The sequence below is a fragment of the Mus pahari genome, chromosome 16, assembly GCF_900095145.1.
Source record: "Mus pahari chromosome 16, PAHARI_EIJ_v1.1, whole genome shotgun sequence".
NCBI lineage: Eukaryota > Metazoa > Chordata > Mammalia > Rodentia > Muridae > Mus > Mus pahari.
Window position 1 is genome coordinate 246,338 of NC_034605.1, and position 21,652 is coordinate 267,989.

At 45.1% G+C, this 21,652-nt stretch overlaps 1 protein-coding gene across 2 annotated transcripts in view; it reads left to right on the forward strand.

Moving 5' to 3' along the window:
* Fam171a1 (family with sequence similarity 171 member A1) overlaps nt 1-21,188 on the forward strand; it is a 112,261-nt gene extending 91,073 nt beyond the window's left edge. The window contains exons 6-8 of one of the 2 annotated variants that reach the window (XM_021215586.2): nt 13,636-13,752; nt 16,781-16,895; nt 18,237-21,188. In XM_021215586.2, coding sequence (XP_021071245.1) covers nt 13,636-13,752; nt 16,781-16,895; nt 18,237-19,935 — 1,931 coding nt within the window. In that variant the 3' untranslated portion in view covers nt 19,936-21,188. The remainder of the gene's footprint in view (nt 1-13,635; nt 13,753-16,780; nt 16,896-18,236) is intronic. The other variant, XM_029547366.1, reaches the window with a different exon arrangement.
* The last annotated feature ends 464 nt before the right edge of the window (nt 21,189-21,652 follow it).

Here is a 21,652-nt window from a genome sequence, read left to right on the forward strand (position 1 = left end):
CAAAAGCTGGGATTTCAAGTCTACTCCTGACCTGTGGCGTGCTGAGGGACTGAAGGGAAGGCTGTGCACATGTTAGCAAAAGGCCTCCTATTTCCCAGATAGGAAAATGAGCCTGAGAGTGAACTGAGTTTTGATGAGATTTTTAGCAGGGAAGGGGATAATCTGTATGCAAAGAGTTGAGGGAGCTGAGGAGGCAGCTTAAAGCCCAGTGGGAGCTTTATCTTGACAAGGATCCCAGAGTGAGGCAAGACCCTCTGCTTTGCGTTTTGAGGACTAAGATGGGTGTGTGTTCTGTTACTGTGGGACTGTTAGCATCCCATTGCAAAGTTCTGCCCCAAAGGATGAGAATTAGAGTTTATAATATAATTATGCTGCCCTGTGGGCTGATCTAAGAAGGACAGTTGTTTTCCAGTGTTGCCTAGCAACTCAAAAAAACCAACCCTGTAACATCCATCTGTCTCTAAGCATTGTTAAGGCATTTGTGTTGGTGGCATCCTCAAATGATCATTTTCAGAAAATTAGTTCTCAGATAACTGAGGTTTGGGGCACTTTTGTTTTAAAACTATTCTCGGGGTGTTGGTTTTCTTAAAGTCTTACTCTGTGTAGAACTAGAATTTACCATGCTTGGATCTAACTGAAACCATTTGGGCAAAGCCTGACAAATGAGTAGTTGGTTTGTGGTTGGAGACTTAGCAAGTCAGTCCTTCTCAGAGGGAGCTTGTATTCTTTAACAATTAACTATTAATTACCACTGATGGAGTTGATTGGTTAGGTGTGGTAACTTCATATCACCTCCAGGCCTTTCAGTGTGCCTGGATTTTAAGCAAAAATTTGATGTTTAGTCTACTATAAGCCTAAGTGAAAATAATTAGGACATTAATGCACCATGAGTTATTATCGCTGCGGTGGTGGTGGTGGTGGTGGTGGTGGTGGTGGTGGTGGTGGTGAACAGACTCTCATGTATCCCAGACTAGCCTCACCCTGCTATGTAGCTGATGTTTCAGGTATATATCGCCACTGTTTATGCCGTGCTAAACACTACAGCAGCTAAGCTACATACCCAGCTTGCCAGCTGTTTATCTGGTGTGTGTGTGTGTGTGTGTGTGTGTGTGTGTGTGTGTGTGTGTGTGTGTTTGTGTTTGTGTTTGTACATGTGTATGTACATGTACTATTTACATCAAGATGTTGGTGAAGGCCAAAAGAGAGTGTTAGACCCTTGCAACTGGAGTTTGGATGCTGGGAACTGAACCTGGGTCCTCTGCAAGAACAGCCAATGTTCTTAACTGCTAAGCCATCTGAAGCCCCAGATATTTTTAACTATATTTATGCCCACTTCCTTTCACTTGAAAGAGTAATTACAAAGTGAAGGTAGCAGGTAGGTTTACCGTGGACGTGTATAATGTCTAGCATTACTGAGAAAACAGAGAGCCACAGACCAGCAGTTACAACAGAACCAGCCAGAGCAGGTTTCTTAGCCGTAGCAGGCCTCTGATTTCACGTCTGTGAAAAAGAGTACAATAGGCAGAGTCCCTACCTCATAGACTTGTGAAAAGAGAGAAGTTAGAGCAGGGCCAGGCACTTAGGGAAAGCCTTCTTAGCCACCTCTCATCTCCACACCCATCCACCCCCTCTTCCTTGCCCTCCTTTTACCCTTCTCCACATCCTCCTCCCTTCTTCTTGCCCCTCCTCTCCTTTCCCCTCCCTTCTCTATCCCCCCTCATCCTTCCCCTCCTCCTCTTCCTCCTCCTCCTCCTCCCTCACTCCTTCCCCTGATCACCATCATTGTTATTATTGCTATCAGCCCGTACACCATTTGTAAATCTTTGGTGACACATATGAGAAGGAAGGTCAGGCTCAGGCCTGCAGTTCTGTTAGTGTAGCCCTGTAGTCTCCCCAAGGGATGACACTCTAGGACACTCCAGCCACTCGTCTGATGCCAGTACCCATGCCCCACCAGGTGGTCAGTACTTTTAATATCATCACCACCTGAAATTGAACTCCCAAATAACTCCTGAGTCCAGGGCGGATGATCCTTCACACAGGAATATGTCTGGTGTGCAGAATGATGTGCGCGCGCGCACACACACACACACACACACACACACACACACACACACACATCTGTTCCTTTCCGTTGAGCATCACTGGCTTCATGATAACCTGTGCCACCATCATCCCTTCACAGGTGAGGGTACTAAGGACAGGTATTCTGGGGCAAGTCATATTAGTGTTTGGAGGTAGAGCATGGTGTGTGTGTGTGTGTGTGTGTGTGTGTGTGTGTGTTCCGCGCGCGCATCCACAGAGAGGACAACCCTGTGGAATCAGTTCTCCCCTTCCTCTCTTTCCCCCTTATGTGGGTTCCAGGGAGCAAACTCAGGTCTGCAGGGGCTTACATGGCAGTCAGTCTACCTTCTGCCCCATTTCACCAGCCCAGGGACACATACATATGTGAATTTCCATTTACAAATGGACCTCATTACAACAGGAGTAATGAGAGCTGAAAAGGAATAGGTATGCTGGATGAATTGCAATCCCTGCGTAATGAGGAGAAGTAAAATCCAGTATGTTAGAAGAAAGCTTCACAGTAACTCACATGTTATACTTCAATTAGATTGCTATTTTCAGGAGTGAGCAAGCTGGCTGGGTGGGTGCAGTGTTTGCTGAGCTGGGATCCACAGCAGCTACTCAGGAGCATCCTAGGGGCTTGTCTGCTAGTCTGGCTAAGCATTGAGCTCTGAGTTCACACATGCAACATGAACACACCCATACATACATACAGCCCACGCACAAAGCAAAGTTTTAAAAAAAAAAAAAAAACAGAGATGTTTTTAGTTAGAATTTTAGTTTAAGGTAGTATGCCCTTGTTTCTGCTTCTACCCACCTATTTTGACTTTATAATTTGGTGTGAGTGTGTCACACATTGAGTGTGTAGATGCAGTCACCTGTGTGCATGCAGGTGGTGACAGGCCTCTTCCTCTGTGACCCACCTGTCTCAACCCCAAAAGCCTGGGCTTACAGGCACAGGCAGCCACACATGGCTTTTTACATTGGTGCTGAGGATATTAGATCAAGCCCTCATGATTTCACAACCAATGATTTTTCTCACTGAACCATCTTTCCAATCTCTGACACATGATTGTTTTAAAAACAAGTTCAATGCACTGTATGAGAGACATCTTTATTTCTTTTAAAGTCTTTTTTTCTGAAATATAACTTTCAAATAACTCCTGAGTCCAGGCCAGATGATCGCTCATTCAGGAATGTCTGATGTGTAGAATCAATCAATCAATCTCTCTCTCTCTCTCTCTCTCTCTCTCTCTCTCTCTCTCTCTCTCTCTCTCTCTCACACACACACACACACACTCACACACAGAGGGGGGGGGGACTCTTAACCACTGAGTCCCTTGCCATGGAATTCTAAGCCTGATTTCCTTTTGTAAAAATTGAACAAGTAAGCTGGGCAGTGGTGGTGCACGCCTTTAATCCCAGCACTCGGGAGGCAGAGGCAGGCGGATTTCTGAGTTCGAGGCCAGCCTGGTCTACAGAGTGAGTTCCAGAACAGCCAGGACTACACAGAGAAACCCTGTCTCCAGAAGAAAGAAAAAAAAAATGAACAAGTGCTAGTGAGATGGCTCGTGGGGAAAAGCACTTGCCACCAAACCTGATAGCTGGAGTGCAGTCTCCCAGGTCCACATGGTGAAAGGAAAGAACTGGCTCCAGCCAGGTGTCCCTCGGCCTCCACGAGTACCCCGGCATGTATGCACATGCAGAATGAATGCAAAGGCTGCAGAACTGGCTCAGGGGTTAAGAGCACTGGCTGCTCATCTAGAGGACTTGGTTCCCAGTACCAACTCAGGTGACTCACAAACCATTATAAAACCATCTCCAGGAAATATGACTCCCTCTTCTGTCCTCCACAGACACCCTCACACACACGGTATGTATTCACACAGACACAGACATATATACATATACACAGACACATACGTAAGTAAAAATAATCATTTAAAATAAATGAAGGTGATTAAAATTTTTAATTGAACAATTTGTGCCTAGGATTTTTTTTTTCTCTTTGTGTGTGGGTGTCTTACCTACATGTATGTCTATCCACCACAGTGCCCATGGAGGCCAGAAGAGGGTGTCATGGAATTCTAAGCCTGATTTCCTTTTGTAAAAATTGAACAAGTAAGCCGGGCGTGGTGGCGCATGCCTTTAATCCCAGCACTTGGGAGGCAAAGGCAGGCGGATTTCTGAGTTCGAGGCCAGCCTGGTCTACATCCCTGGGACTGAAGTTACAGGTGGTAATGAGCCATTATGTGGATGCTGGAGATTAAACCTGGGTCCTCTGGAAGAGCAGCCAGCACTCTATCTCTCCATCCCCACTGCATGTATTTATTGAACAACGTCGTCATGTGAGCCCTCTCTCTGCTGCTCTTTATGCGCTGGGCATAAACAGTGAGGCAGAGGGAGTCAGGACATGATCCTATGACATGGCTTTGGCTCTTAGAAGAGGCGGTGTAGCCATGCACTTGAATGAAGTCAGGACCACAAGACAGTTGAGCAGAGTGTTGTCAAAGGGGTGAATAAGCTGCTCAGAGCCTGTGGAGAGGGGACATTTGAGCTGATATCTGATGAACACATTTCAGCCTTCTCTAGAACTGCCTCGGGGGCTTAACTGGCTCAGATATAATGGTATACACCAGGGTCTTGATTTTTGAACCAGTTTGGCCTCACACACAGGAGCCAGGTTGCAGAGTATGCAATCCTTCATTCATAATCAACATGCCTTCTACACTCATTTGGCTCCATCAGCCCCTGGTATGCTCTGCCAGGGGAACAGATCAGAAAAATACTTATAAAGGTGTTTTCCGTACACTGTAGGAAATGACATCAGGGTTTATTAGAGAAAGTCCTCTAGCCCTACAAAGGTCTACATATCTGAAGGTTTTGCAACTGGAAATGCAATCCACAGGCAAGTGGACTGACTTCACCTAGGAACAGACCCCTGGGCCTCCAGACCTACCTATTGAACCACGGTGCATGTGCGTGCGCACACACACACTTCACTGTTAGCAAGCTCTTCAGCAAGCCATGGAGAGAAGGGTCTTACCACCCCTTCTACAGATATATGCAGATTCCCTGTTATGTCATCTTTCATTCTGAGACATTTTTCTAATGCTGGGGACCACAGCCCTACTAACCCCACTCACTCCTTTGTGGCTGTCATGGTGGTATTTGTTAATCATTAAGTGGGAACTGAACATACTGGATAGTGGGAAAAAAAATCTCTCCAGGGGAAATTTCATACTTTAGTGGTCTACATCCTTGAAATCTCTAAGTACCTATTGTAAATGTGGAATTCTTACTGTATTTTATCAACATGTATTGGGTACTTTTGGCTAGCTCTTTAAGATAGAAGCTTTCCTTTAGCATTCCAAAGTCCTTGAAGTTTCCCATTATGACTCCTTTCCCAAAACTTACTCTTAACTCATCATGCCTTTAAAGGGGAAAACAAGTGGTTGCTTATATTCAACTATTATTAAGACACAGTGGTACATGCCTGTAATCCAAATCCCTCACCAGCACGGCGTACATGAGACCCTTGGCTGAATTTCCAGCACAAAAATAAGCCAAGTAATTAAATAAAATAAATATTTTATTGTAGCTTAAAAGTCTCAGGGCCCTGGGATTCATCTTAGACTGGTTAAAACACTTGTCCTGCAAACCTTATGACTTGTATTCAATCTCCGTAACCCATATTTAAAAAAAAAAAAAAAAAAAAAAAAAACCTGAATATGGGGCACACATCTGTAATCCCAGAACTTCTGCGCCGAGGTGGGGGTGGAGCTAGGAAAATGAGCCAGAAGAGCCCCAGCCATCAAGCCTGAGGTAGAGACTGCTTCAGTGAGGTGGAAGACACAAACAGACTCTCAAACATGGTCTGCTAGCCTGCACGCATGCACCATAGCACACATGTGCCCAAATACATGTTCACACATGCAGCATGCAAGCACACATGCACGCACGCACACACAAACACTATCTTTAAAAAAAAAAAAAAAAGAATCTCTCCTCAGAAATTACCCTGTTCATGTTGCAGCCCCTTTAAAGGCTTAATGATTTAAGAATAAATTTTGGGAAAGAAGCCATAATGGGAAACTTCAAGGATTTTGGAAGGCTCATTCTCTATATTAAGAGAATGTAAGGTGACCACAAGCTTATTTCTGTCTTGGTTTCTAATATTCAGCCTGTCTCTCATTTCCCGCTTCAAACACAAAGTCCTCAGCTACCTTGACTGTCCCTGCTTTTTCTTCTGGTCGAGACCAGTCCTGAAATCTACTTGTCGAAAGCTGTGAGAAATCTAAACATCCCCATATAACTTCTGTTCCTCTGTTTGATTTCTCTCAACAGAAAGTATAAGAAAGTAGTTACCCAGAAATATTTTGCTATATAATTGACAAGGGATGTTTGCTCTTAACTAATTCCATGGGAAAAGTAATTTCAGAGGTTGCTGACCTATTCATAGCTATACTTTCCTTTGATATTGCAATTAAAGAAATCATGAGTTTTTCTGCTGTATGGTAAGTGTTGCCCAAGAGCTCCTGAATTCTCTTCTAGCCGTTGCTTTTTTTTCCCCCCCTTTCTGGCTGTTCTTGAGCTGACCCTCCTCCTGCCTCACGTTACAATGCTGGGGTCACAGGGGTGCTATACCATGCCCATCTGAATGGCCCTGTGCAATAAACTGAACTTTAACCTTGAGACTTCTGTATGTATGGTTGGTAGAACGTTGCTGTAGAGAAAATAACCTAAAATAATATAAACGAAGGCCTTAAAAGGCTTGCTGTCTAGCTCCTGGAGACAGCGGGCATATTGAGGGCTGTGGATGGCACTGGTGGTGGTGGTGGGTGGTGATAATGAGGACCCTGAGGGGATGAGAGAAGAGTATCTTGCTTCGTGTTTTCTGAAGACTACTATACCCCTGCCATGCTATGCTGACCCTGTGCTATTTCACCCAGAGTCAAGGCCAACAGCCATGAGGCAGGACAGTGGTGAGATTGTGTGGTCACAGTTCATCCTGTGTCAACATAGGTGACCCCATTGTTCATAGTGAGTGTTTCAGAGTACTGCACAGTCAAAATGTGGGTGTGGGAGTAGAGATGGTCGTACTCTGCAATGTGAACAATAACCACTTTTAATTGGCAGAATGGTTTTGAGATGGGTCTTCTGGATGGGTGCAGAATTCTTCCCAGCTTCCAGCTTATAGATCTAGTAGAAGTTATTCTAAGTTTGTGCAGGAAGAATATATCAATTAGAATACATAGAGTAATAAGTGGGGTGCTGAACTGCACATATTAAAATGCCCAGGCCACGTACTATGAAACTGGGAAGCAGGTGCCTCCATAACCTTCAATGGCTTAAAGACGTGACAGACACGTCCTTCCTTTTCTGTGCATGTGGGACATGTCTTCAGCTCATACAACTGGAAAGTGACAGGGCTGGAATTCACACTCGTGAAATTAGCTGACCCTCAGTGCTTTGAAATCTAATATGGTAAAAGTCTCAACAGGAGTGTAGAGCCTTGTATTCTTGTGTTTTGCCTAATAGGCAAGGAGTCAACTTCAATGTGTAGTCTGTTCTAGTGTTGTTGGGTTCTGTTTATAATTCACTTAACTCAATGATGTTCATAATATCAGATCTTTGTGCTTATTATGAAGTTAAGCTGAGGTAGCATTACTATTAAATAGAAGCATTCAGGCAGAATAAATATGCCAAGCAGGAACAGCAAGAAAATCTAGGTTCTGAAGGCTTCTTTCAAAGGAGATGTTGCATTTTAAGCGAGTCCTTTTTCATATTTTAGAGTCCTTTAGCCTTTGGGGAGGCACTAGTTCAATATTTGAACTTGTTTTTCTTTACATATACTTTTATTTTATATAAATAAAAGTTGATTTTGTTGTTGCATGGTAACCAACTAGCACATCCGCGATCGCTAGAAGACCCCATCCCATCTTAAAGATAAGGATGAGGTACCTTATCTGATAGTTACTATATGTAATAATCATTAGAGTCAAATGCAACTCCTGTTTAAATAGCTCGTAATGCTTGCCACACAGTGAACCATGCCAGCTAACTCCATAACAGAGACACTTCCAAACACCTCACACATTCCTGAAAATATTTCTCTGTGTGTGTGTGTGTGTGTGTGTGTATCCAGGTTGCAACTGTTTGATAATTGGATTGTCCTCCCTCACACTGCCTGAATACATTATTCTAGACAGCACCTTGATAAGGGGACAGTAACAGTGCTGAGTGTGACAAGTTGAACCTCAGCGGCAGTAAAGGAACAGAACTTGATGACAAGGACATAATGTATAGGAAGTGAACATGTGGACAGCAGAAAAGCTATTTGTCATAAGGGTGATCAGCCACCTCCAGAGTCCTCAAGTCCATGTTCCTGGGGGCATTGAACCTAGACCTGCCATTGACCATGACCATGACCTCAAGTTATCAAGAAAAACACGTGTGTCTGAATCAAAATTACATGCAGATTTTGTTGTTTGCATCAAACTTCCTTCTCAAACGTTGGCATGTAGCTTTCTTTTTGCTACTTTCTGGGTTCTTCTCTTCCCACCCTTTATTCCCCCAGGTTTCACCCCCTATTACTAAATAGGAGAGAAAGGAAGATAGAGGAGGAGAGAGAGAGAGATCTGAATAAAGTCAGCAGTCTGAAAGGGAACATTATCATTAGACTACTTCCTGCTAGTTAGGGACATCATGTTCTTTGGGGGAAGTTTGATCTTCACAGTCAGGATATCTAATTTCTTTTTGTTGTTGTTTCTTCATTGTGCACTACAAACACCAACCAACAACCCACCCCACCTCTCAGGGCCCTCGAGTTTATACACCCTCTGAAAAGTCCCCAGAATTCAAATGTCACACTGTTGGAGAAACCATCTGCAGCTGGCAAAATCATGTTCCTGCTAAAGCATGAGACAAATCACAGTCAGCTGCTGTGGACAGTCTGCAGCAGCCCCACATCCCACACCTGGGATTAAAATGAAAACATATTCTTATTTCTTTGTTTCTGTCACTACTATGGCAGGTACAGAAGAATGTCCCTTTGGGAAGGGACTTTGCTCCCCTTTCTATGAGCAGCTTACCTTTGTCTGTTGTACGTATTCATTCATTTTTGTTCAAGATTCCATTAAAAGGAGTCCAAATTCCTTAAAGCTATTTGAGAATTGATTAGCTAGAAATTCCAATCTTGCAACATCTCTTTCTTCGATGTTGGCAGGGGAACCACATGACCTTCACTCACAGACAGTCCCAACCACAGCTCACATCGGAGCAAATAAGCCACCCTGCTAAGTCCTGACTTGGCAATCAGTTTGATGCAGCTGCACCTGTATGGCCTTTCCACCTTAAAGCCACCCTGGGTGGGTCTGGAAATGCACTAGGAAGTGTAGGTCCTGCCTAACTGCCATCAACAAGCGACAGCCACTATCTCTGTGTGTCCCAGCAGTGGTCTCCATTGCCTGCATATGATACGGACACAGGAGTCCTACAGGAAAAACCTACAGGGAAGCTGTGGGAAGGGGTTGAGAAGGAGCAGGCTAGGGGAAGATAAAAAGGCAGAGCAGGTGAAGTGGGGCCAAAGAAGCCAGGAAATGTTGTTCACTGGGGCCTGCCCTATGATTGGATCACAAAGATGAGAATCTTAACATTTAGCAGTACCAACAGCCATCAAAAAACGTGGCCTGACCCACGTGAAGGGTGTAGAAAAATAAAGGTCTTTTACAGTTGGATATTTCTTCCACTTTTAAAACAGGAAACCCTGCTCTGCACCATCTGAACAGGGCTGGTATCCACACGTGTGCACATGAAATTACCCTTTTTAGCACCCTGCTAGCTCAAACCTTTTCAAAACAGGGCACCTGAGGAGCGTTGTCCGCTCGCTGGTGGGTTTGCCTGTAAGGAACCCACGCCTTGTTGCCCATCTTAGGCACAGTTCCCACTTCAGTGCACCAGTGTACAGCTGGGAAGCCCTCCTTCCCCTCCCCAGGTAGGAAAGCCCCATCGTTCTGCATAGTTACCATCAGGGCCTCAGTAATGAGAAGCATATGTTGCCAGCACACAGTTCATTAATTCTTATGTTTCCTGTGGCCTTCCCCTCCTCAAAAACAGAAATCTTAGAAGATGCCCTTGCCAGGAACAGCATGATCGAATCCCACTTTTGTCAGACCCTGTTGTATATTTTATAGAAGGTCTGCCAAAGTTAATGCCTCTCCCCAGCCGGCTTCTCTCCCTGTGGTTTGGAAGGGGATCATCCCAGTTAGCCCCACTGCTGCTAGGAGAGCTTTCTTGTCAAACACACCCAGCCTTTCTCGGAAGGATACTGATGCTATTTGTTGGATTGCGCCTCTAGCATTCACTCGATGGGAAAGTAAGTTCCTATTTGAAGATAGTTCTAGGTAGTTGGTTGTAATGAGAATTTTGGCTTCTTTAAACACAGAAACGTAAGAGTGTTTTTTTGTTTTTTTTTTTTTTAATCCCAGGTGTGGGATATGGGGTTGATTCAGACTGCCCACAGCAGCTGGCTATGATTTGCCTTGTGCTCTAAGAGGGGTGTGATTTTGCCAGCTGCAGATAGGAATCTTAGAGACTTTTGAGAGGGTATAAAAAATGCTAGAGCCCCAAGAGGCGCAGTGGCTGCTGTTCCTGTTCCTGCTGCTTGCTGCTTGCTGATTGTAGTTATCCTAACGACAAAGATCAACACTGCCCCCAAGGAACTTCCCTAATCATCAGGGAGTAGTCCATGAGATCAAATTGACACCCCCTTCCTCTAGCCTTCTTTCTCTGCTAACTAATGTTGGGAATTGGAAGAGGTAAGGGTGATAGAGAAGGGAACCCACACACTTAGTAGAAGACAAAAAAGGTATAAAATACATAGGTGGGCACTCTCAGAGCTTGTAACCCATTAGAGGAGATCAGACCTAAAACAGCATGTGAACCTGTGTCTTGGAAAAATAATGATACAGTAAAAACATTTCCCAGGAATGAGAAGATACAGAATGTACAGCTGGGAAGTCCTCCCCACTCTGATGTGTGTCTTTTAGAACAGAGGAAAAGTATGTGAGGTTAGACCTATGACAGCAGTCAGTCATGAGGACTAGCCAGGACAAGCGGATGGCACAGGACCTTAGTTGGCCTTGGTTTTCAGGTTCCATAGCTTTGGTGTTTATTCCCAGGTCTACCCAGGCAAATGTGAAGCTCCTCCCAGCCATAGCCTATCCACTACCTCCTGTTCACCTTGGACCTGACTTCCCAGTCCTTAGTCCACTACTGCATGCTTCTCCATGTTGCTCCATTTCCTGAGTGACCTTGTCACCCTCCTGTCCCCGTCCCCACCTGTTGTCCTTACTGACAAGGTCTGTTCCACCACCCCCGGTGACAATATCCCTTGACCTTCCAAAGCACTTTGGACATCTTTAGCATATGACCTTTCTGTGTTCTATCTTCCGGGCTAGAACAGGGACCAGTCATCTAGGCAGTGGGTATGGACTCACAGTGTTGATAATAGCTCCACCTACTTGACTTGCGTCATATGTAACTTGGAGGAATTTTTCAAGTCTGTTTCAGTTGCTTTTCTTCTAAGAAGCAACTTGGGCAGTGTTGGCAGTTTATGAATGAACAGAAATTAGGACTCAGCTCCCAGCTCTCTTCTGCTGGAGCCCATTTAGCATCCATTTGAAGAGCAGTGACTCAAACATCTAATCTGGGGAAACAGCCAACCAAAAAAATGCATGGCTGCATTCTGGCTAATCTGAAAATGCTGCCTGCTGTGCTGGTGGAGGAGCAGTGCGTGGGAGTGGGTGGGGTTTGTGAGTCACGCAGGAAGGGAGCATGAGGGGGTGATGGGAGCAGCTGAAACTTACCCGTTCTCTTCTTCTGGAGAAATGTCCTTGCCCAGCACAGAAACCCTCCTTTCTACTGTGTTCAGTGTCTTCCGTTTCCCTCTCCTTAGAAGCCCCATGGAACCACTGGTACTCTCAGATGCTACGCAGTCTCTGAGTTGACATGATTCATGACATGGTCTCACACTTGTTTAGCTACCTTGTTGTAGCTTACATTTTGCTTCAGCTTGAACCAAAATCACCTATAGCCATGATCATGAATGCAGAGCCCTTGCTATGCCTGGCGCCTCCTGCCTGCCTTGCCGCTACTGCGCAAAGGAAAAGGGATGTGAGGTGGGAAGCACCTTTCCACCCACTGCATTTGTGTGTTGCCATAGCAACTAGTAGTGCCTAGAAGCAGCCCAAGTGTTATTTTGTTTCGTTTCCAGTTTGAAAAATCTACTTTTGCCTCAGCAAAATGTGACCCTGGAACTTGAGACATAGGGTCAACTGCTTGACACACTTGATCCAGCCAGGATCATCCATGTGGCCATTTCGCATGGTCCATGCTTGTAGGAGTAGGGAGGGCTCAGAAGCATCCCTGTGTATGCAGCCTGTGCCACCGCTGCTGGTTCAGGAGAAGTGTGTGCCACCGCTGCTGGTTCAGGAGAGGTGTGCACGAGCCTTGGGGGGGAGGGAGCACTTACCTGGCTGCCTCCCTCTTGGGCTTCTGCCCACAGAGGCCACCACAGGCCTCGACACAAGGTTCCTGCTGGTGAGCAGTGTTGCCTTTTGAGCTAGGAAACAGTCCGATGGCCTAGAACTAGTTTGTCTCCATCTGTGAGCCTTTGCCTGCAGGCTTGAGAAAGGAGCAGTGTCGTGAGTCTCCAGGAAGGTCTGTGGGAGTGTGGCATGGCACGGCAGCAGAAGCAACCTCCGCCTTGCAGTCAGGCAGACCCAGGTCCTGTGCTCTGCTCACAGCACCCAGGCCTTGTGAAAGTTCTAAAGCCCATCATTCCTCAATCTCCCTTCCCCCAAGGAAATGAAATCATGCGGCAAGCATTGTTGTGAGAATCATAGATGATGAATATAAGGCCATGAATAGATCATGGTGAGCTAGCACACAGCAGACTTTCCTTAATGGCAACTTTTTAATATTACTGCCTACACCAGACTTACTCACCCAGGATATGCAAAGATGGCATTGATGAATGGATATTTTTAAATATGAGGCTGGAGGTGGGTGGGGCTCAGTGGCAGAGTAATTGCTTGGTATCCCTGGTGCTGCGAACATAGATAAGCAAATAAATCTTTTCTAAATAATTGAGACATATCCTTAACTAAGATAAGAAATGTGTTTATTCGCTTAAATGTAAATACTATGAACGATCCTGGGCTCCCTATTCCCGCCACTACCAACTCCTAGCACACTGATGTCATCGCTCTGACTCTTCGGAACTCCGGGGCCTTCTGCTCAGACTTTCTGTTTGGAAAAAGAGGCAGGCACTAAAGTGACTGAAATGCAGTTAGTTGATAACACAAAAAATCCAAAACTATTCCAAAACTATTCACCTTTCCCTGCAGGGAAGTCACAAAGACTTTTTACAGAAAGTTGTGTACAATCTGTAGGTGGTAATGTGACTGACTGGGTTATCCAGCAAGTTGTGAATGTGACCTTTAAAGTTGATTTTATAAGCATTTGTGCCCATGTACCCTGATGAAGTTCTTTTCTGCACCCCCACAGGAACGTGGCTGAAGAGTGGTCTAGGCCTGGTGCACCAGGAAGACAGCCAGCTCACGTGGACGTACATTGCTCCCCAGCTGGGGTACTGGGTGGCAGCCATGTCTCCCCCCATCCCAGGTAATGCAGAACCAACAGGGCTGACAATCCAGGTGGATTTCTTTGGGGATCTGAGCTCAGCATTCATTTAAACATAACTTCTATGGGCAGTTCATGGTGCGTTCTTTTGGAACGTCAAATGGTAAAGGCTGTTTTGTGGGTGAAGAGCAGTGCCTGGAACTTTGACGTAGAGGCCGGGCGACAGGCATGGGAATGGTCCTGTCTCCAGTTCCATCTTGCTCAAACAGTTGCCTGTGGGAATTCTTAAAGAAAGTGTTCAGAAGAGGCTGGGACCTCCTCCTCCCTAATCCCCCAAACAGCTGTGGCCTAGTGTATCCGTAAGCCTGAAGGTCAAACTCTCAGCCAAAAGCCAGCACTGGGGGCTTCTTGAGGCAAAATGCTTGGTGTAGCATTTCTGATCAGTTTAGTGAAAAGCTAGCTGCCTAATGTTAAAAAGGGTAGTCTTCACTTCGAATATGTAAGTTGACTCCAATTTAGGACATGATAAATATATGCATATATGTGTGCATATGTATATGTATATATACTTACATAATTCCAGTGGAATTACAGGATAACGTGCTTCTCATGAGAATTGTTCCTAGTGATGTCTCCCATCACTGCCTTCAAAAGCCATGCCACTTGGACTTGCCCACCTTGGAAAATCCACTTTCCTTAGCGATGCTTATGCTGGGGCTGCATCGGAAATTTTGTTTTGTGTTGTTTTGAATACATGTTAAAGCACATCTGTTCTGAGTTACATAATTGAGATAAGTTAAATATGAGCTGTGATTAAAAGATACCTCATACAAAGACACTATGGATGCATTTCCAAATGAGAACTCGAAATATTTTAGCAATGGAATTAATGTTGAAGCACTAGAATTCATGCTTTGGCCTAGATGGGTGTGGAAAAGCCTTCCTTTCAGTCACCACATTCCCGCCTAAGAAAATAAACACTCCTCAGCTCTTTCCTCGAAGGAGTTGCCCTGGCAGCACTGCCAGCATAAAAAAGAGAGGAAGAAACGCAATGCCTCAGGTACCAGAGTGAACGCCACCAAGTCCAACCACCAAAGGACGTTTTCTGACATGGATTTCAGACAAGTGTGGCTGTCAATCTTCCCACCATGCAACAGATTAATATTAATAGGTGCTTTTATAAAGGGGAAAGCAAGGACAACCCAGCACAGGTCCCCCCGGGAGTTCTCACGCAGTGAAAGAAAAGACTCAGAGCTGTGAAGAGCGGCCCCACCCTGCCCCAGTGGTGCACATCATGGTGATGCATGCGTGGGTAATCTCCCCACTATTTCTTTTATTAAGACGCATTTCAGTGAAGCTGTGCTTCCCTGAGCCACAAACCAAGAAGAAAATGATTATGGTTTTGTTCCTTAATTCTCGGCCTTAGCAGAGACTAAAGTTTAAGCTGTGAGTTTTATGAAGATTTCTTTTGACACAGGCTAAAATAATTACATTCTGAGTGTTTAACGGACCTTGAGAATGGTCTCATAGGACGAAAGTCTCCCCCTGCCCTTCTTTTTACTTCTGTATGGAGGATCAAATCCAATGTCTTTGAATATTATCTCTGTACTAAGATGTCCTGTGAACAGTTAAGGCAGTTACAGACATCTATGTACACACTTTCCCACCCCACTAAGTGGACTCAGGAAACATCACCAATTCCAAAATCCAGTAATCTTCCTTGGATTCATTTAGCTCTTTAAAAGATTTGAGCCAGACATGCTGGCCCATCCAAGCTGTAGTGGAGCAGAGGCAGAGTTCCAGGAAGTTCAAGGCCACCTAAGCCAGCGAGGTCTTACAGTGAAAACCCAGAAAAGGAGAGAGAAGGGAACAGGGAAAAAGGGAGGGAGTGAAAATTTGTCTCCTTCAAAATGTTTCTAAAAGCCGGGCGTGGTGGCGCGCGCCTTTAATCCCAGCACTCGGGAGGCAGAGGCAGGTGGATATCTGAGTTCAAGGCCAGCCTGGTCTACAAAGTGAGTTCCAGGACAGCCAGGGCTATACAGAGAAACCCGTCTGGAAAAAACAAAACAAACAAACAAACAAACAAAAATGTTTCTAAAAAAGAAATCTGTCATTGAACATCAAAAGCAAAATTTTAATAAAGCAAATGGGTACTTGTTAATAAATAGTATGAATCCACTGTGTCCCATCTCCTGTACAGTGCAGGAAACTGGACAACAATAAATGTCATTGAGAGATTTTGTTACCAATCTGTTGTGAGCTACCATGTGAGCCCGATTTATATTACTCACAACATTATGAGGCCCTTGAACATCAGGAACAAAACTTAAACCCAGCCCTTGGTGTTATTTACATTGCAAATTCTAAGCTGTTGTTTTGTTCTAATTATATCTAGCAAATCTTATCTTTACGTGCTAGAGAGGTCTACGACCAGAAGAGGTTGTTAGCCTTGTTAAAAATAAACAAACAAACAAAAACATTATCATGGATGACTATTTAATTTCTTTAAATAGGAAAGTATTTTGGTCAGACTTGACATTTTAAAATCACAGTAAATTTCTATCATATTTAAAGCGGTTCATTCAGACAAAAGATATTCTATACAGCGGTAATTTCCAGGAAAAGTGAAAATAAAGTCATAGCCACTTTGTCCTGCCTTGTAAAGTCCCCAGATACTTGGTCCCTCTCGTACATGAGGATCTACTCAGAGGTTTGTCATGCATTCATTTTCTTTTATGAAAAGATCATGTATTTAGAATGCTGGGCATGCTGCTGTGAGAGGCTTGCTTCTCTAAGGGGAGGGGTGGGAATCCCCTTGATATAAGAGCATTTCATACCTGAGCATCAGGGGCTACCGGCCACTGAAGGGCTAGCGACTGTCATGGATGGGAGTGACGGTACCTCGGGTAAAACCACCATCGTGTCTCTGACCAACCACTCTGTCTTGCAGGCAGGAAGAGGGTTTTGGTTTTTGTTTTTGTTTTTTTAAGTCATTACATTCTCAACTCATTATTCCTATTCTTACATGAAGGAATTCAAAGCTCTAAAATGCAATTTTCTGACCTTCTAGGTCCCGTTGTGACACAGGACATTACCACGTATCACACGGTGTTTCTTTTGGCCATTTTAGGAGGAATGGCTTTCATTCTTTTGGTTTTGCTGTGTCTCCTTTTATATTATTGCAGGTAAAGTGTTACCATTTGGATGATGTATTTGCTTAATGTAGAATTTCCTATGCAATTGGTATTCAGAAATGTTTTTTTCCTTCTTCTTTTTTCCCCTCAACCATTTTAGTTTAACTCATGAAAAATTACCTAGAACTCAAACATGTAATCTCAGTTGCAAATGGCCCCTTATGAAAAGTTGCAGATAATCTTAAGGGATTTATAATAGCTTAGGTGCTGTGGAGATGCCTCAGGAAATGAGAGCTCCTTCTATGTCAGCATGAGGGCAGACGTTCAGATCCCTAGCACCCATGTAGAAAGGTGAGTATAGCCATTCACACCTGTCCGTAGCCCTGGTGCTGAAGGCGATCAAGACAAGAAGGCTTGTTGGCTGCCAGGCTCAGTCCAAGTTCAAGAGAGGTCAGAGAGTGATAGAGAGCATCAAGTGTTCTCCTTCATCCTATGCATGTTTGTACTGTGCATATACCACACACACATGCACGCACATGTACGTACACACACACAAGCTTAACAAGGCTGGGAAATAGCTCAGTTAGTAAAATATTTACTGTACAAGCTTGAGAACCTGTCTTGGCACTTCAGAAGCCACATACGTGGTGTCCCATACCATAATCCTAAGACTGAAGAGGCAGAAACAGTGTATCTTTAGGGCTGGCTGACCAGCAGCCTAGCCCACTTGATAAGCTCTAGGTTAAATTAGAGAGCCTGTCTCAAATAATAAGGTGGATAATGCTTGAGGAATAGTACCCAACAGTGTTCTCTGGCCTAGACACACACACACACACACAAGCACACATGTGCACCCCTACAGAAACACACACAAGCACACATGTGCACCCCTACAGAAACACACATAAGCACACATGTGCACCCCTACAGAAACACACACACAAGCACACATGTGCGCCCCTACAGAAACACACACAAGCACACACGTGCACCCCTACAAGCACACACACACCAAGAAAGGAATGAGGTTGACAGTTGTTAAACAATTCATTCCTGTTCCTGAACACTCACTAAGTGATGAAACTCTCAAGATCAAAGCAAAATTATTTTTATTTCAATGCTCTTATCTTACCTTAGAACGAATGAGTATGGTTGATTCCTGGGTATTCCTAGTTGGATAGGTAACTTGGCTTCTCTATATAACCCTGAGCCTCCAAACCCTAGATTTCTCCACTCTGGGTTAAAATGAGAGTGTGGGTGTGGAGCGAGAAGGCTTCTTCCGGGTGCTTATAAATTGTATTGGTTTTCCTCATGTAATTTGATAGAATTTTACCCAAAACACTGCCATCATGAGTCTCTCACTTCTACCCTGTGTCACCTGATTGGTTGCAGGAGGAAGTGCTTGAAACCCCGTCAGCATCACAGAAAGCTGCAACTCCCCCCGGCTCTGGAGAGCTCCAAGAGGGATCAGTCAACGTCCATGTCTCACATCAACTTGCTGTTTTCCCGACGAGCATCCGATTATCCTGGGCCTCTGTCTGTCTCCAGCCATAGCCGCCCAGAGGTCCCAGGGACAAAGGAATTGATGGGCGGGGTGCATTTAGAAATGATGTCCCCCAATGGGGAGGGGGACCTGCACACACCCATGCTAAAGCTCTCCTACAGTACCTCACAAGAATTTAGCTCCCGGGAGGAGCTGCTGTCCCACAAAGAAGAGGATAAAAGCCAAACATCTTTTGATAACTTAACACCAAGTGGGACACTGGGGAAAGACTACCATAAGTCTGTGGAGATTTTTCCCTTAAAGGCAAGAAAATCTATGGAAAAAGAAGGCTACGAGGCCCCCGGCAATGATGACTACAGAGGTAGTTACAATACTGTGCTCTCCCAGCCTTTGTTTGAAAAGCAAGATCAAGAAGGCCTGACATCAGCAGGAAGTAAACTCACCATTCAGGAACACATGTACCATGTACCTTTATCCCCTGAGAAAGAGCAACTGCTGGACCGCAGACCGACTGAATGTATGATGTCACGATCTGTCGATCACCTGGAGAGACCTACTTCCTTCCCGAGGCCGGGCCAGTTGATCTGCTGTAGTTCCGTGGACCAAGTCAATGACAGCGTTTACAGGAAAGTATTGCCTGCCTTGGTCATCCCGGCTCATTATATGAAACTTCCAGGGGACCACTCGTATGTGAGCCAGCCTCTGGTGGTCCCGGCTGACCAGCAGCTGGAAATAGGAAGGCTCCAGGCTGAGCTGTCCAACCCCCATGCAGGGATCTTCCCACACCCATCCTCTCAGATCCAAGGCCAGCCTTTGTCTTCCCAGGCCATCTCTCAGCAGCACCTACAGGACGCAGGTGCACGGGAGTGGAGCTCTCAGAGTGCATCCATGTCAGAGTCACTGTCTATCCCTGCATCCCTGAATGATGCAGCTTTGGCTCAAATGAACAGCGAGGTGCAGCTCCTCACCGAAAAGGCACTGATGGAACTTGGGGGTGGGAAGCCACTTCCACATCCTCGGGCATGGTTTGTCTCCCTAGATGGAAGGTCCAACGCTCATGTTAGACACTCATACATTGATCTCCAAAGAGCTGGAAGGAACGGAAGTAATGACGCCAGTTTGGACTCTGGTGTGGATATGAACGAACCAAAATCTGCCCGGAAGGGAAGAGGAGACCCCTTATCTCTCCAGCAGAGCCACGCACCTCTCCAGGAGCACCCGCAAAAAGATCCCAGAGCTCCCGACAGCACTGCCTGCGCGCAGCTCCTGTACCTCGAGGACATGGACCCGAGCGGCAGTGACTGTGCAGCCACGGTCTGCACCCCCGAGGACAGTGCACTGCGATGCTTGTTGGAAGGGTCAGGTCGGAGGAGTGGCGGGCAGCTGCCCAGCCTGCAGGAGGAAACAACCAAACGAACTTCAGACGTTCCCCTGGAGCCATTAGCCAGTCCCAACCAGAGAAGATCCGCCAATGATGAAGACGAGGAAGACGACGACGACGACGATGACGATGACCAAGGAGAAGATAAGAAAAGCCCCTGGCAGAAACGAGAGGAAAGGCCCTTGATGGCCTTCAACATCAAATGAGCCCTAAAATGCGGATTATAAAATTGCCAAATATCCTTTCTCATGGAAGTGCATACCTGCGTGTGGAGAAGCTGAGGAGTGAAAAACCATGCAAGTAGATGCTTACTGCATTGACGTGGCTGTGGAATTACAGTTATGACGCAGAACGAAAGGTGACTGACAGATGCTGCCCCTCCGGGAAGGTGGCCGCCAGGCGTCTGTCATTCTACGGACCTGACCTGTCGCAGTAGGGATGCTGACAAACCACATGTGGGATTGCTGTGCCCCAAGGATCACCTCAGTTCTCTCTCAGATGCTGGAAACAGATGAAACGCTCTTCGCATTGTCTGAACCCTCTCTGATTCTATCATGATAACACTTCTGGGAAGCTGGGTGGCGAGAACTTTCTGGAAGTCGGTGTTTTCTCAAAGGAAAGCTATGCATTGCTGCTTCTTTGTTACTTTGCTTATGCTTTGCTTTAGTTAGGCCTTCTCTCTCTCTCTCTCTCTCTCTCTCTCTCTCTCTCCCTCTCTCTCTCTGGTAGGGTGTTGTTTTTTCTTTCAAGTATGATTCAGTTTCAGTTGTAAATGTTTTACTTCCTTCAGTTTGTTCTACTCCTCTGCAGTTGGTTTCAGTGTCGCCCTTCAGGAACTCAGAACCCGGGTGTCAGCTCTTAACATCTCTAAGCCTTTTAATAAAACTGTACTGAAGTTTTTTTATCAGCTAANAGTCAGTTCTTCAATTCTGGTCCCATTAACTCCAAGTGCCTTTTTTACAGTGACAACAGACAGTCCCTCGGTTTCATGTCTTTTCGTAACCCTTTCAATTGAACTGCCTGGATTTTATATAAAGTTACTAAACTTGTTCTTGGAACTGCATGCTGCCAAGTGCCATTCATACTCAGCATCCTCATTTCAACACAGTATACGCTCTAGTTATCATGTGTAACGTGGGTCTGTTTAGCTAAGATAGACTAGAGGAGGACACTGTAGAGATGCCCGTTCCTATTCCATCCCTTTGGTCACTAGCCACCATTATGGTTGCACTGGCTGTTTGTATATAGGGTTATGTATTAACTCTGGAATCCCGTGTGCTCTTCTTGCTCACCGAATGTGAGAGTGTGGGCTGAGCAGGGGGATTGAATGTGACTGTTAAAAACACTCATGTACTGTCCAAAAGTGCCAGAATGGCTCTTCTGCGCATTCTCCTTTAAGAGCTGCTTGGTTGTCCAAAAATGAAAACTCAAAATAAACTTGGAAGAAGGAAAAAAAAAATATGTGTCCATTCTGATTCATTCTTTGTCTGTTGGGAAACTGTCAGTTAGACGTTACTGTTTTTTGACTTTGACATTGAAGGGAGACTTCAATGTTGGGGGGTCGTGGATGCATAAATACCAGGAATTAATAGTAGGATTTTAAAAATCCACCTTTGTCTTTAGTCTCACTCAAGAATGCATGATCACATCTTGGTGATGTTTTAGGTAAGGAGAGATAGCTGAATTTTATGAGAAACCACTGGGGTTTTGTTTGTTTGTTTGTTTTGGAGGGGTTTTGTTGTTGGTGGTGGTTTTTTGTTTCTTATGCTGGAGAGCAATTTGTCTTACAACAGTTTCAGGAAGAGTTTGTTAAATAGACAGCGCTATCCCAGATATATGTCTTTGTTCATCAGATTTATTAATGGAGGGCCCAGGATGTGGCTCAGTTGGTAAAGTGTTTGCCTGGCACAGGTGACGTCCTCC